The sequence below is a fragment of the Henckelia pumila genome, chromosome 2 (genome assembly GCF_033568475.1).
Source record: "Henckelia pumila isolate YLH828 chromosome 2, ASM3356847v2, whole genome shotgun sequence".
In the NCBI taxonomy this organism is placed as follows: Eukaryota; Viridiplantae; Streptophyta; class Magnoliopsida; order Lamiales; family Gesneriaceae; genus Henckelia; species Henckelia pumila.
Window position 1 is genome coordinate 126,627,954 of NC_133121.1, and position 14,579 is coordinate 126,642,532.

The following is a 14,579-nucleotide window of genomic DNA, read 5'->3' on the forward strand; positions in this document are numbered from 1 at the left end:
AGTGACAACCTTGTACTCATACGACAATAAATTAAGTTTAATTACACCATGTTATAAGCTGTCACTGTGTCATTTATTTTACTTTAATCAATTTCCGTAATTAAAATCAAGTTACTATACACAGTTATTGTTGTTAATTATGTTTTAAGTATCATAACGAATATTTGAAGATCTATGCTAAACTAAAATGGCGTGCTTAAAAAAAACTTCGAAGATAAATCTTCTATTCATTTCAGTACAGCAGCCGTTTTCCGTCACTCCTCCATTCCATGTTGCTTTTTCTTTCGATTTTTGGAGGGTTTTTTTTTTTCTTGCATCTTATATGAGTAGTTCAGATATTTCATGTTGTATCACAAGTTTACATAAGCATGTTAAATTGTAGCGTTTGATTTTTTTGCATATATTTTTCAGGTGAAAACGAGATCATGCTTCATCTCCAAACATGAGCAGTATTGCTTACACTGGTAATCACAAATTGAATACCATATCAATCAATTCAAAAATATTACGATTAAAAATTCATGATGCATGTTAATTTATATTTATTTTTTATATAGGTAGTTATCTTGGCAGATAATATATGTCATCACACAAGTTCTCAACCAAATGCAAATGAAAGTGATCTTTGATCTCCGACTATTTGTGAGATAGAATTTTGAGAAACAATTTCATTTACTTTATGTTAGTGGTTCTAGTTGTCTATTGAATTAGAAAAAAAATCATTTATTTTATATTAATAATTAGCAATTGAGTTGCTACTGCTATTTTTTTCGAAGAATTATTTATTAACGGTATACATTGTTTTATGAATTAAAATATTAAATATGAATATTTTTATTGTTTAATGTATGAGAATTTATATTTCTGATAATTTCCATGGGGATTGGTATGACAAGAAAAAATTAAAAAATAAAATGAATCTAAATTGGTTTTAAATCATTTAAAACAACTCTTGATCAATCTTAATAGTTAATTTTCAATTTTAATATAAACTGATCTGAAAAGCATAGTATAAGATTGTTCTTAAATTTATAGCTTTATAAGTGGCTTGAAACGGCCACTCCCATATCCAGGACATGTAGGAGCATTTGAAAATCGTTCTGTAATATAAGACGATGTGGCATCTAAAATTAATATAACCGTGTTATGGTGAAAAAAAAACATTAAAACTGAAAAAAAAAATTAATTTAAAAAATCATAAATGAATGGACAAGGGAACAAAAAAATAACAATGGTATAAGTAACATCATGTTTTTTCACTATTTATAGTAAAAAAACAAAATAAATTTTGAATTAAAGGCAACTGAAAGAGATTTGTGTTTCTACTGTAAAACACACCTTAGAGGGGCGTGATTAATTTTTTAGTCACTCTCCAAGAAACGATGAATCTTAATTTTTTAATATTTTTTTTACATAAAGTCACGTTATTTTGAGCGACGTGACTTGATTTATTTTAAAAAAAGAAATGCTACATGTATAATTAAATTTGTACAATAATTTTTACACTATAAAAAATTCAATGTAAAATTTTAATTTATTAAATCTCACGATAAATTGAATACAAATTTTCATGATATCATATCAAAATCTCACGAGATAATAGCAAAATATCACAACATAATTGTTGTAAATATCGTTGTACGATATATTGGTTGTACCTCTAGCATTATTTTTTTAAAAATATGGGTTATGCCCTCAAATTATAGGTGATAATATTTTTTTTCACGTCTCTCACAATCGTGGAGACGGACAAGTTAGATGTGTTCAAAAATCAAACCCTACAAATGGTTAAGATCCGTTTTTATATCCACTAATAGGAGAGCGGAAATTTTATTTTAATTTTTACTGTAAACAGTAAAAAAACCCTACAGCATACCGACATGAAAAAAATAATTTTCTCGATGTTAAATCTTGTCATTGCATTAAAATTTTTAATTTCGTACCATCGACTATGTTGAAACACTTATGCAGTGGTGTAGCATGTATATGATGTCGATTATTACTAGGTCATATAATAAATGAGTGGTTACTGTGCCAAGCACGATGTGTTATCTATTAATTGTGTATATTAAATATTATGTATTTCTATAACATAAAATATAATTAAATTTCAATTTTTTTTAAAGTCATATAATTTAAATTTCATATTCTTTTTTTAAGAGAGAATTAGCAAATATACATTTGCTGACCAACATAATTATTTAAAACATAACTCATAATGTTGATATATGTACAGAATCGACAACAATTTCCTCACAACTTCTGTGACAATTACTTGCCAGTTGCTTCAAATTTCATAATCACATATTAATAACACTTAGAAGTCTGGACATATTTCTTCAACAATCCTCCAAAAAAAAATGAACCATTCCCACGTCAAATCAATGAAATAAAAGCAAAAGGTAGTTAACCGAGACCAAAACATCAAGATTTATAGGTTAAACAAATTTCGCAGTAAAATCATGCCAAGAGGGTAAATAGGAGAAAGGCAAAATTGAGTCTTCTGGCCATTTTTGTTCCTTCGACCGTTCGTTTCTGTTAAAACATAAATAATTTGGCGACTCTGCAGAACTGGTCTTCCATGATCTTGCAATGGGCAATTAACTTTTCTGTGAAATAATGGCCAAACCCGAGTTCTCCATTGCACATAACTAACATTAGTCACATTTGATGTTTCGGTAAATTCTCCTGACAAACAATCTAGAGCCGAGATATCCAACTGCGCCTGAAATTTCAGGCAGATGAAATAGTTATGAACAGTGTATAATACTAATATGAAAACTTCTTAGTGCAATGATAAAAGTAGCTCTTTCATGCCTCGGTGAAGGGCGGAAGAAAAGAACAAACAAACTTACCACATAGCATTCCCAACCCAAGACAGAACATCAAAGTGTATCCGAAATAAAAGCTGGTCTGGAAGAAACCAGACATCCTAGTCTTCACATGATAGTAATACACTGAATAGAGGTACACATAAAGAGCAGTAGAAGCAGCAGAGAAAAATGAGGTCCATTGCCAGTGATAGTTCTCCGCATTCAGCAAGAAATAAGTCCCAACAATTGTCACACAAATAGTGACGATGATCAGAATTACAAACACAAGGAGCATGAAGCCATAGACATAATAAACCTGAAAACAACACAGCAAAGAATTACACATAATTACCCAGGTAGAGGATAATGTATCAAAGATCTTTAGCAAAAACTCGATCATCTATGTCAAAAACTATAGTTCTATGACAGTTTATTCAAGAGTTAATTCTTTTAGACACTTCCTTTGAATGTCAGCATATATAAGATTGTCCAAGATTTTACTAAGAAATTCACTCGCGTAAGGCATCAAATTGACCATATTTCCATACACTGTAACAGACTGTAACATTTGAGACTGTTTGGATCACCTCATAAAATGTTCCAAACATCTTCCAAGATGGTTAATAACTTATAGATGTTTGCAAGTAGTTAATTTCTCTTCAAAACAACTTTATGGGAATTAAGAATAAGCTGTAAGGTCTCATTAAATCTTTTATAAAAATAAAACCCAGCCAATTTGTTTTTTAAGATCACATGAATTTTATTCAAGATGACTTCAATACTCTCCAGAATCCAAATTATCCACCGAATTTTTTCCCCTCAACATTTTTCTCTCTTGTATTAACTTGAATGAATGACTTCGTCAAACATTTTTAAGAGCTTAATTTTAAATAAACTAGTAGAGCTTTATATGATCCTTTATTCTCAAACTATAAGAACCGACCATATCTGATTGTACTTTGTAATATAGAAATGGGGCCAAAAAGAAAACAAAAAGTAAGCAGAGCCCAGCGGCCTGATTCTCAATCATTTCTGCAGATGCTTCAGTGTATAAAGAAAAATAAATTACCTTGTAATTCCAGAATGAAGTGAAGACAAAATACATTTCAATGAAAATGCTTCCAAACGGAAGCAGACCACCCATGAGAGAGATAACTGATGGTGTGAGATACCATTTCTTCTCAGGAATTGGACGGGGAATTGTCTTAACTCGGCAAGGGTTGTTTGGAGTACCACTCCAGTTTCTTCCAACAACAGTACCAAGAAGTGCCAATGGGAAAGAAATAAAACCCCAAATGATGAAAACAACCACAATTGTGCCAAAGGGTATAGCAGCTAGCGATCCATAAAATATGGCAACGGTATTCAAAACAAACCCAATACCAAAGCACATGAAGGGAAACAGTGATGCCGTGAGAATCATTGACTTTATCCATTTTTTACCTGAAAAATGATTTAGTTTTATAAAAATTTAAAAGGGGTGAAACAGGTTATAAGTAAAGGAAATTTTAAGCTACAATAAAAATTACAACCATAAATGGGGGCAGTAAAAAGAAACATACCCCCATTTCGAGAATACATGCCACCACTCACGTAACCAGCAATGAATGAGGTGAATGCATAACAGATGATAAAGGTCGTGACAATTGCTCCTCTCCTGATATACAAGACAACAGCAGGTTATATCACTTGAAACAAGTCCGATTGAGTATAACAAACAAATAGTAACTGTTCTGATATCTTGAAGCAACTGACACCAAGATAGTGGTAACCAAAGGAAGATGAATTTCATGCGGGTAAAAAATGAAAAACTACCGACTCGAAACACGGGAAAACGAAAAAAGTGTTCAAGAAACAGGAAGTGAGTTGAAATCCAAAATGAGCCTTACTAAAATTTTGTATGATCTGTAAATTACTATAAATCATCTAGGTAGAGAACAAATGGAGTTAAAAAAATTTTTAGGGGTGAAAGTTGATTCAAAGTCATACAGAGCGAAATCAACTATTTAATGCCTACTGTCGGTAAAATAAAGGATAATAATACCACTGAGGCACTGACAATATAGAAGTCATACATGATTTCTTTTGGACGTCTAAATTTTAAAATTACAATTTCTTATTTCATTATTGCCCTTCTTTATGGAAAAGGGTTTGGAGGCTCTGAAAGGAGAAATGACAGACAACCTAAACTATAACAAACTCGTCGAAACAAGAATGGACCTAATAACTTGAATTTGTCAACAAAGAACTAGATCCAACTAAAAAGTTACACTCCAATAAATTGTTTGGATGTCATATCAACTATTGTGTGTCATATGATCTTAAAGTTTCTAACCTCAGCGTTGTAGAATATGATACCGATCGAAACAAGCTAGATCTATTGCTTAACTCGTTTTAAAATTTTAAATAGCAACGAGATCTAAAATCTCAAAACATAAGCATTTGACGTACCCTATATATAACATCCCGATGATCGCCAAAATGATGACAAGAAATACAAGTGTTGCTAATTGAGCACCAGTGCCAACAACAGCTGAGAGAAGAGCCAAATTTTGGGGAGGCCGAAATACATCACCATGGACAAGTTTCCACCCTGACTCCTCACTCACATCCCGCTCCTATACACGAAGAGAGAGAATTTAAAGGAATTTAATTTATGGTGCAAGCATATAAAGTGGCACACAGGACAAAAAAATGTTAGGAACAAATTTCAGCATATTTTATGCAGACAAAATAAAGTTCAAAAATTACTACCAGAGTCTCAAGATCATCATCTTCCCGAGCATATTTAGCGTAATCATTGCGAAGGGTGCGCATCAATATCATTGAAACCAGACCAGTAAGGAAAATCACCATCATGAAAGAATTAAAAACAGAGAACCAGTGGATCTGCAAAATGATGATTCTTGGATAAGCTGACAAGGAGGAATAACATAAACTATAGGATCAACTGAATAGCTAGTATATGCTCCCCCTATTCAATGGTATCTTTAGAGAAAAGTGATCAGAGATTGTGTAATTCATTATTACCGGAATAGATGAAATCACAGACAAAAGCTATGTTCCGAGAAATAATTAAATACCTGATGCTCAAAAAAGGGATAGTCTAGATAAACGTCAAAGCGGCGTGCAAACGTTATATTGGTTGAAACCCATTTGACAGAGTAGGTCATATCTAACACTCTTCCCTCTTCAAGTGGTTTAGGAACTTCTTGAGTGAGATTCACGTGAATGATCTGCAAGCACAAATATTCAATTTCAGATAGAAAATGTATTGGTACTGGAACATAAAATAATTACTGTGTGAAACAGACAAAACATTTCATTGAATCCACCTGGTTTTCATTATATTTGATGATGAGATTCTTATGAGTAAAAAGCACATGCTTTGTATCACGAGTTCTATCAGGAAGCACCTCACCGATAAAACCTTCACGAATGAAGTAAAGGTTAATCACAGTATAACACAACCAGCCTAATACACTTCTGAAAATATATAAACGTACCCCACAACGGCAAATCATCTTATCACCAAAGACCCAGGCGCGCACACAGAAACAACAGGGGTTAGAAAGAAAGAGTAAGAGTGCAAAATAATGAAAACATTTTAATAAGAACTGAAAAATGAAAGGAATAGAAAAAATACTAGCCACACCAATGCGGCATCACCTCAAGTACGGAATCTACAATCATCGGACACGTACCCATAAAAAATTCAAACCAGTATAAATCCTCTACAGCTTCCCTGAACTGTTTAACCTTAACTGCGTCCAGTTCAATCTCACAAATTGTAGTCTTATCAACATCTTCTGCAAAAAGATATTGTAGAATGAAATGTCCAAGGTTCTGGGAGACGAAAGATTGTGTTTAAATAAAATTCAGTTAAAGAATATTACTCTTAAACTTTATATCAATTTGGCTATCTATAAGTTCATTCCCACCAAGAACCTCGCCAAGACCACCCCACTTGTGAGCACCATTTTCAGATGACCGGCAAAACGGGAGGCTGTAATAATTGTAGGTTTCCTGGGGGTTGTTAAATGGGCCAACCTTGTTTACCCATAGAGTGACGGGATCACCGGCTTGATACTGCATATTTTGCGATGTCAACAATAAAAAATGCATAACATAATCATTCTATCTCCATCACTCAATTGAGAAATTAGATTTTCTCCAAATTAAATTCATCACAAAAAGGCATAAACTTTATGATCAAATTGGGCATCATATACACAAGTATGTGTTTATACATAAAATATAACAATTTTAACCACCAAATCCACAAAAGAAAAGGCAATACAGCTAATGAGCTAAATGTGAATCAACACAGAAAATAGAAATCAGCATAAATCGAAGCACACCAAAAGAAGCCTGTTGAACGCCAGGGTGATGACTAGCGACATCTTTTTACCCTAAAAGAACAAAAATTTTGAAGAAAAAGGAGGAAAGGGAAGGCGTCACACTGTTAACTTGCTTCTCCCGTACATACCAGATCAAATTCCATTTCTCGCCCGATACATTACCAGTTATACAGAACTATGAAACCACCGACAATCAAATTCAACCAAAATCAATATTGAAGCAATAAAAAACTACACACCTCATAACCTAAGGAACAATTGAAATAACCGCGTATGCAACCAGCAAAACACACAAAGTTCATAAACTGACAACTTCACCTTTCCAAGAGTGGAGGAAACAAGGAACGATAACGAGATAACAAAGATGCAGAGTGTTCGAACGGCGTCGCACATCGCTTGAATTTCTCGGTTTGCTGGATCTGAATCAGTAACGCGCGAAGGGGAAAGATCAAATTTTCTTCAACTCTCACTTCAATTTCTGGTTAGAATTCAGATCTCAATAGGAACTGGAATTTCCGACGAGATATAACGCTTAGATTAAACTCAGTATTCTACCCTTTTTTTGGATCTGAGCAATATTCTCATTATATGCACAAATATTTACCCACAACTGGAACATATAATTATCTACTCCATTCCTCGGTTAATTTTTATTTTTTAAAAAAATACTTTTTAAAGTATAATTAGCCATTAGTAATATATCGTAGTTTTTAATGCAAAAATATTAGAATAATAGCATATTTATAACATATTACCCATAATGTGTGCTAAGTTAGGTGGTACCATTTTTTTTTACTTACAAATATGGTGATTAGAGACCGTATGTATTATATTCATATTGTTCCAACTTCCAAGTCTTATCATCTATGAGACTATATGACCCTTCCGTCCTCAATTTTCTTTTGTTGTGTTTTTTTTTTTTTTTTATCTATGTTAAAAATTGAATGGAAATCCAACCGGTTGCTTTAGGTTCAACTTTAATAATATAATATAATAATATATATAAATATAAATTGGAAAATTCAAGAAATTTTAAAATAACATGATTGTTTTGCGAGGTGTGAAATATAATTAAATTATGAATTTTTGATCTATTATTTATTTTAGTCAAGTCATGTAAAATGCCTAATATTCAAAAGTTAATTTTCAAAATTAGAAAAAGAAAAATTTGAGAACCCAAACAAGCAAAAGCCCGAAACTTTTTTTCGCGTTTGAACGTGATGAAAAAAAAAAACAGATAGCAGTGGAAATGAGAGTCAAATTTCTTATGTTCAAATTCATTTGACAACGCAATTTTTCCATTTGTAGTGTTGACTTTTGTATATCTACACATTAATTAACACAGATTATAACAAATGCCGTTGCGATCGAGTCCTCCAGCTATCCAGATATTCCACATTAGCCCGATCAATCCTCACCAGCGTCTTCAAGTTGCTGCACGGATCCCATCACTAGCATTAGCTGGTCTTCCAGGTACCTCTGCAGCAAACCGACTCCGTCGAGGCGGCGACGACCACTTCTTCCTGCGTCCACCGCCGCCTTCCGCCGCCTCTTGCGTATCTGGAAGTACACTTCCATGGCGCAGATGAGGGGACATGTGGCGAAGAAAAATGGGAGAAGGAAAGGAAGAGCGAGGATGAACAGCAAGTACCTCGGCCTGCTGCGGCCGAGCCAAGAGCTCAAATTCATGGCTGTGGCTGAGAATGAAAAGGGCTGGCTGGAGAATATATCGTTTTGATCGGGCCTTTCATTGTGATTTCGGGCTGTGAATTGGAGTTTATGGGGGAAGAGATTGAGAGAGCGCCACCAATGCGTGTGAGGGTCAAAACACATGAGGTTTCTGTTTGTGATTGGGTTGGGTTGGGTTGTGTTGTTTTTTGGCCGTTTGTAGGGAACTCGATCGCCCGGTTCTTGAAAAGGGAAATTGAGGAGGACCAGCTGTCCTTTTTGGCCCTCCCCTACAGACCGGTTCGAATCGGCTTTGGTTTGCATTGTCTCGTGATGATAACCAGTCCACTCTTCATAATATGGAAGCATCCAATGCTTTCATGATCTACAATGAGTCAATATCTGAAATGAAAGTCACTGTTGTTTACATAAAAAAAAAATAAATATTTTTATATAAATCAAGTCGTATGAAATATATCTCATTTAATCTATCTCAGAATTATCATTGCTCTGGTAATTGATTATGAAAGTGTTTGGTATAAGAGGTCAAATCAGACTTTATCCCGCATGAGATGGTTTTTGTTTGATTATGAAAGTGTTTGGCATAAGAGGTCAAATATTATTTTTATATAAATTTTAATTATATTGGGTAACCCAATTTTGATTTTTATATTTTCACATTTGTTTTCAAACACTAACAATTTTTTATTTTTTTAATTTTTTTATAATCTATAAATTTATCACTTTTACAAAAAATATAATCTTTTGCAAACAATCTCTTAAAATGGTGATTTGTGTTGGTAATGGTGGTTGTGAGGCGTGAAGGTGATGGATATAATAGTGAAGGTGATGATGAGATTGAGCATTTCAAAAATAAGGAAAAAACAGTTTTTTTTTAAAAAAAATGAGGTGAGCGCCAGCTCAGTGGCGCCCATAGATTTCCCGCACCGCGGGGCATCAATGTCAAATCAGGTGGGTTGAGTAGGTTCGGGTCGGCGAAAATATTATTTAAAAATGTCTTAATTCGAACTCAAACCCGAATCAACCTGAAAATAACCAACGCGAACCTGGCTAATTTGATGAACTTGAAACAACCAGATTTTATTTTTATTATTTAAAAATAATAATTAAATAAAAATTCCAAACATACAATGATAATAATAATATTTAATTTAAACACATAATAATAAAATCTAAGTTTATATATAATTTAAATTTTAAATTCTAGTATTAGAAAATTTAAAGTATATTTACTACAAAAACTAAAAAATTATTTTAAAAAATCAAAATTGTACAAAATAAACATTAAATAACGAAAATCTATTATATCCATTTACAATAAATTTATTTCAAATTTACACATATAAAAATGTAGCAAATATTTCGTAATTATATATAGAACATAATAATAAAAATTTTCGGGTAATCTATTCTCGGGTCAATCCCGAAATTTTTGGGTAATCTCGGGTCAATCCGGGTTGACCCGAACCGAACTCGAACCCGATTAATTTGTTCGAGTTAACTTTCGGGTAAACCTGATTGACCCATACCCAAAACCCTCCAATCATAATCCGATATTTTTTCGAATCGACACATATCATGTTGAAGAGTTGAGTTTATTTTTAACACCCCTAAGCAGAATAACGTTTCTCCAAATTTATATACTAGTGAGTTTAACATAAGAATAAATGTGGGCAAATTTATTTGATTTTTATTATAATTTTAATTATATCGAGTCAACAAAATTTTGTTGTAAAAAAAATATAAGGAGATATTTTGGTCCACGTTTTTTTAAAAATGATTATCAAGAATCATTACATTCATAAGTTATTATTTTGTTAATGACGTGAAGCAAGTGTGTTCCAAGAAACGATTTAAATAAAACATCATGAAACAGGAGGTGAGAACTGAGAAGTCCATTTTCAGTCATCTGGCTACCTAGAAGGGTGTGATTTACCTTTTAAGGAAAGTTTAAAATTCCGCGGAATTTAGTTACCCGATATAATTAAAATTTTAATAATGTAAAACGATCCGAATTATTTGCCCCGATCCCAAAAAGCTTGTGGCGTGGAGCTGGCCAATTGCTTTTAGATGGTGATGTTTAGGTTAGTGTGGTGGGACGTACGGATGCAATCATGCAAGAATACAAACCTCACGTGTAGCTAGATAAATCTTACTTTGATTAGCATGAAGATCTTTTGTTCACATACTTTTCTCGAATTCTTTTTCCTTGTCTGAAAAGGCTAATTATGTTTTTTTTTTCAATGGGATGGAGTATAGGGACTTGGATTATTGACTGCATCGGCTTTCTTTTATCCATTCGAAGATTCCGACTGCCAAAAAGCTTCCAATAGCACAGCATGTTCCCCACCTCAGCTTCAAGTTTTTCTATTTTTCTTCTCTTTGTATGTAGTAGCATTGGCCCAAGGTGGGCATAAACCATGTGTTCAAGCTTTTGGAGCTGACCAATTTGATGAGCAAGATCCGATCGAGTGTAAAGCCAAAAGCTCATTCTTTAATTGGTGGTACTTTTCCTTTTCTGCTGGTATTTTGGTGGTTCTCACTGTTTTGAACTACATCCAAGACAATCTGGGATGGGGTCTTGGCTTTGGGGTCCCTTGTATTGTCATGTGCCTTGCCCTGATTATTTTTTTCCTGGGGACTAAGACATACCGATTTCGCGCACACAGCGATGATATAAACCCATTTATCAGAATCGGTCAAGTGTTTGTCAGAGCAGTTAGAAACTGGCAGACTAACCCTACAGCCATATCCACAGAGGAGGAAGCTCAGGGAATTCTGGCTCATGAGGGCATTCAGCAATTCAAGTGAGTAAAAACACTTAATATTATTTTCACAAACACTAGAATGCAAGTGCTTAATTCTGTGCAACACGAACCTATCAAAATTATGTTGATATGCGAAATGCTGATGTGGATTATTACAATTCGTATGATTTAGTGGATTCCATTGCATTATTGAAGAAAATCAAGAATTAGAAATTTGCTTTACTTCTTGTTGCCTTTTGTCATCTTCCCCTGAGTAGAAAAAATAGAATGCTTTCCATTTGTTTAAGAGGTGTTACATCTTCAATGTTTTGAGTTTGTTGTAGATTTCTAAACAAAGCCTTGGTTATGCCTGATGGGTCAAAGAAAGATGGCAGAGTTTGTAGCATTGATGACATTGAAGAGGCGAAGGCAGTTCTTAGACTTGTTCCAATATGGGCGACATCTTTGGTCTATGCTATTGTGTTTGCGCAGGTATCTACTTTATTTACCAAGCAAGGGGTTACAATGGACCGGAAAATCACTTCTAGCTTGCAAATACCACCTGCTTCTCTACAATCTTTTGTCACCATAGCTATCGTCACTGTCCTTCCTATCTACGACTGTATATTGGTTCCAGTTGCCAGAGCCATAACCAGAAAACCTTCAGGCATATCAATGCTTCAGCGCATTGGTATAGGGATATTTTTCGCGATGCTTTCCATGGTGGCTGCAGCCATAGTGGAAAATAAGCGTCTTGAAATTGCCATTGAACATGGACTGGTTGACACTCCAAAGGCCACAGTACCAATGAGCGTATGGTGGCTTATACCTCAGTACTTATTTTTCGGAGTAGCTGATGTATTCACCATGGTCGGTCTCCAAGAGTTCTTCTACGACCAGGCTCCTGGGGAACTGAAAAGTGTGGGCATTTCTCTATACCTGAGTATTTTTGGCATAGGGAGTTTCTTAAGTAGTTTTCTCATATCTGTGATTGAAAAGACCACGAGCAGAAATGGCCATACTAGTTGGTTCGCGGACAACTTGAATCGGGCACACTTCGATTACTTCTATTGGCTACTGGCAGGGCTTACTGCTGCATCACTCATTGTGCATATCTACTTCTCGAGATCATATATTTACAACAGGAAACTTGTTATTTGATATTATCATATCGAAGGCTACGACTTTCTTGGGTAAACAAACACAAATGCTGTGCTGTTTGTCGAATTTGATGCAAACTATAGTTTAGGAGGTTTTCTTGTGTGGCTATACAGGGTGTTGGTTTGATGTAATTTTGTCACCAATCCTACAATGAGGACTGGTATATGTACTGGTGATTAAGGTATTTCTGTATCATTTTGTTCACGTACTGGGGGAATTTTGAATGCTGTTATTAAATACTTTATTTTACTCGGTTTGACGAAGTGATTACACTAATTTTGGTCTTTGGAGATGGCTATGTTATTTTTATGATATGGTTATTTCATTAGATGAAAATCAATTCTACGACATATCGTTATTATAATTAGAAAATAAAATTACCAGCATAAATTTCAATTTTGATATTAATATATATATTAGAACTATATTGATCTGTTAAAAAGACGCATTTTATCGATCTTATTGTATCAAAATTGAAATGACTCATTTATTCCTATTTCCTAACTAGAACACATCAACAAAAAAGTACATATAATTAATATGACTATTATTTTGTAAAATTTACACCTTTTAGGTCTGTATTCGCCGTTGACATATTATATATATATATATATATATATATATATATATATATATATATATATATAATTTTGCAGCTGCTCAATAATTCATTCTTATTTTTTGTCCGACCACTAAAATTCGATGGTGGATTTTATCGGATTTTAGTGATCTGAGATGTAGTGAGAAGGAATTTGTTGGGTAACTGAAAACTTCTATATATATATATTTCAAGTAATTTATATTCCACAAGGATAAATAGCCACTAAAACCCATCGAGGATGAAGTGAGAAGAAATTTGTTGGGCAGCTGAAAACTTCTATATATATTTCAAGTAATTTATATTCTACAAAGATAAATAGACATGAGAAAAAACAGATTTCAAAATATTATATAACATTTTTTCAATGTCTTTATATATAACTTGCATTTACTGTGATTTCAAAAACAGTTTAATCCAATTTCAAGTGCATTTAATATTTTTCCATATTATTTAGATTTTAGTATTTGCACTGGTGCGACAAGATACCATATGACCACCCCATATTTTTATTATTTGTGATTGAATGTTGATTTTTCTTTCATGATGCTCATATATATGTCTGATTTGGCCCCTCTCCTCCCTCTATTCCAATACCCCCTTTTGTATTTCGCTGCAATAAAATTTTGGAATTTTGTTTTGTTTTTTTTTTTTTTAAAGGAAAACACCGCTGGAATTTTGGAATTTTGTTTGTATTCTTTATACTTTCGAAGGATTCTGGCAAGGTCTAGCTTCTGAACCTGTTAATTATTTGAGTTTGTGATGCATGAGTTAGGACCAAAATGAAGTAGATCGTGGGTGTTTTCGGATCGATGTACTTGACAGCAAAGTTGTAATATTTTGAATATCTCGTGCACATTTAGAATGTCCATTATAAAGGATCCCAAACCCTCTACGCATTGGAGTCATTTGACATACAAATCTAAAACAGATTGCCTTCCAGAAACCATAAAAAATGAACAAAAAAGTTACCTTCTTGTAAAGGGATTCTCTAGACGGCGTTTTGGTATAGATCATTGAACCCTTTCTCGTAAACGAAGAAGTCGCTTTCCGGTCCTAGCGTCAATGTCAAACAGAAGAAATACAGTAAACACATCTCTCCAAATTTCTCAAAAACAAAATAAAAATGGAACGAACTGAAACGCGGCGGTTGTCTTACAATTAGAGACTGAACGAGAAGAACAATCTCCACAGAGTCGTTAAAAAGAAC

At 33.6% G+C, this 14,579-nt stretch overlaps 2 protein-coding genes across 2 annotated transcripts; one reads left to right on the forward strand and one right to left on the reverse strand.

The window, feature by feature from the left end:
- Positions 1-2,305: 2,305 nt before the first annotated feature.
- LOC140884041 (transmembrane 9 superfamily member 1-like) lies at positions 2,306-7,799 on the reverse strand. The gene is made up of 12 exons (XM_073290708.1): positions 7,493-7,799; positions 6,710-6,902; positions 6,518-6,622; positions 6,320-6,337; positions 6,149-6,243; positions 5,897-6,049; positions 5,568-5,702; positions 5,265-5,431; positions 4,376-4,470; positions 3,883-4,256; positions 2,856-3,129; positions 2,306-2,725 (listed from the first exon to the last, which is right to left on the reverse strand). The coding sequence occupies exons 1-12, from the start codon at positions 7,565-7,567 to the stop codon at positions 2,658-2,660; spliced, it is 1,752 nt and encodes a 583-aa protein (XP_073146809.1). The 5' UTR covers positions 7,568-7,799; the 3' UTR covers positions 2,306-2,657.
- A 1,154-nt stretch (positions 7,800-8,953) lies between these two features.
- Positions 8,954-13,041, forward strand: LOC140878369 (protein NRT1/ PTR FAMILY 5.10-like). Its single transcript, XM_073281967.1, has 3 exons — positions 8,954-9,010; positions 11,123-11,670; positions 11,955-13,041. Exons 1-3 carry the CDS (start codon positions 8,954-8,956, stop codon positions 12,769-12,771), a joined length of 1,422 nt encoding a protein of 473 aa, XP_073138068.1. The 3' UTR covers positions 12,772-13,041.
- The last annotated feature ends 1,538 nt before the right edge of the window (positions 13,042-14,579 follow it).

Coding starts and splice junctions, on each gene's coding strand:
- LOC140878369 (XM_073281967.1), top strand. CDS start 8,954: ATGGGGGAAGAGATTGAGAGAGCGCCACCAATGCGTGTGAGGGTCAAA. Junction 9,011..11,122: donor TGAGGGTCAAAACACATGAG/GTTTCTGTTTGT, acceptor GATGGAGTATAG/GGACTTGGATTATTGACTGC. Junction 11,671..11,954: donor GAGGGCATTCAGCAATTCAA/GTGAGTAAAAAC, acceptor AGTTTGTTGTAG/ATTTCTAAACAAAGCCTTGG.
- LOC140884041 (XM_073290708.1), bottom strand. CDS start 7,567: ATGTGCGACGCCGTTCGAACACTCTGCATCTTTGTTATCTCGTTATCG. Junction 5,703..5,896: donor ATCCCTTTTTTGAGCATCAG/GTATTTAATTAT, acceptor ATCATTTTGCAG/ATCCACTGGTTCTCTGTTTT. Junction 3,130..3,882: donor CTTCATTCTGGAATTACAAG/GTAATTTATTTT, acceptor TGTTGTTTTCAG/GTTTATTATGTCTATGGCTT.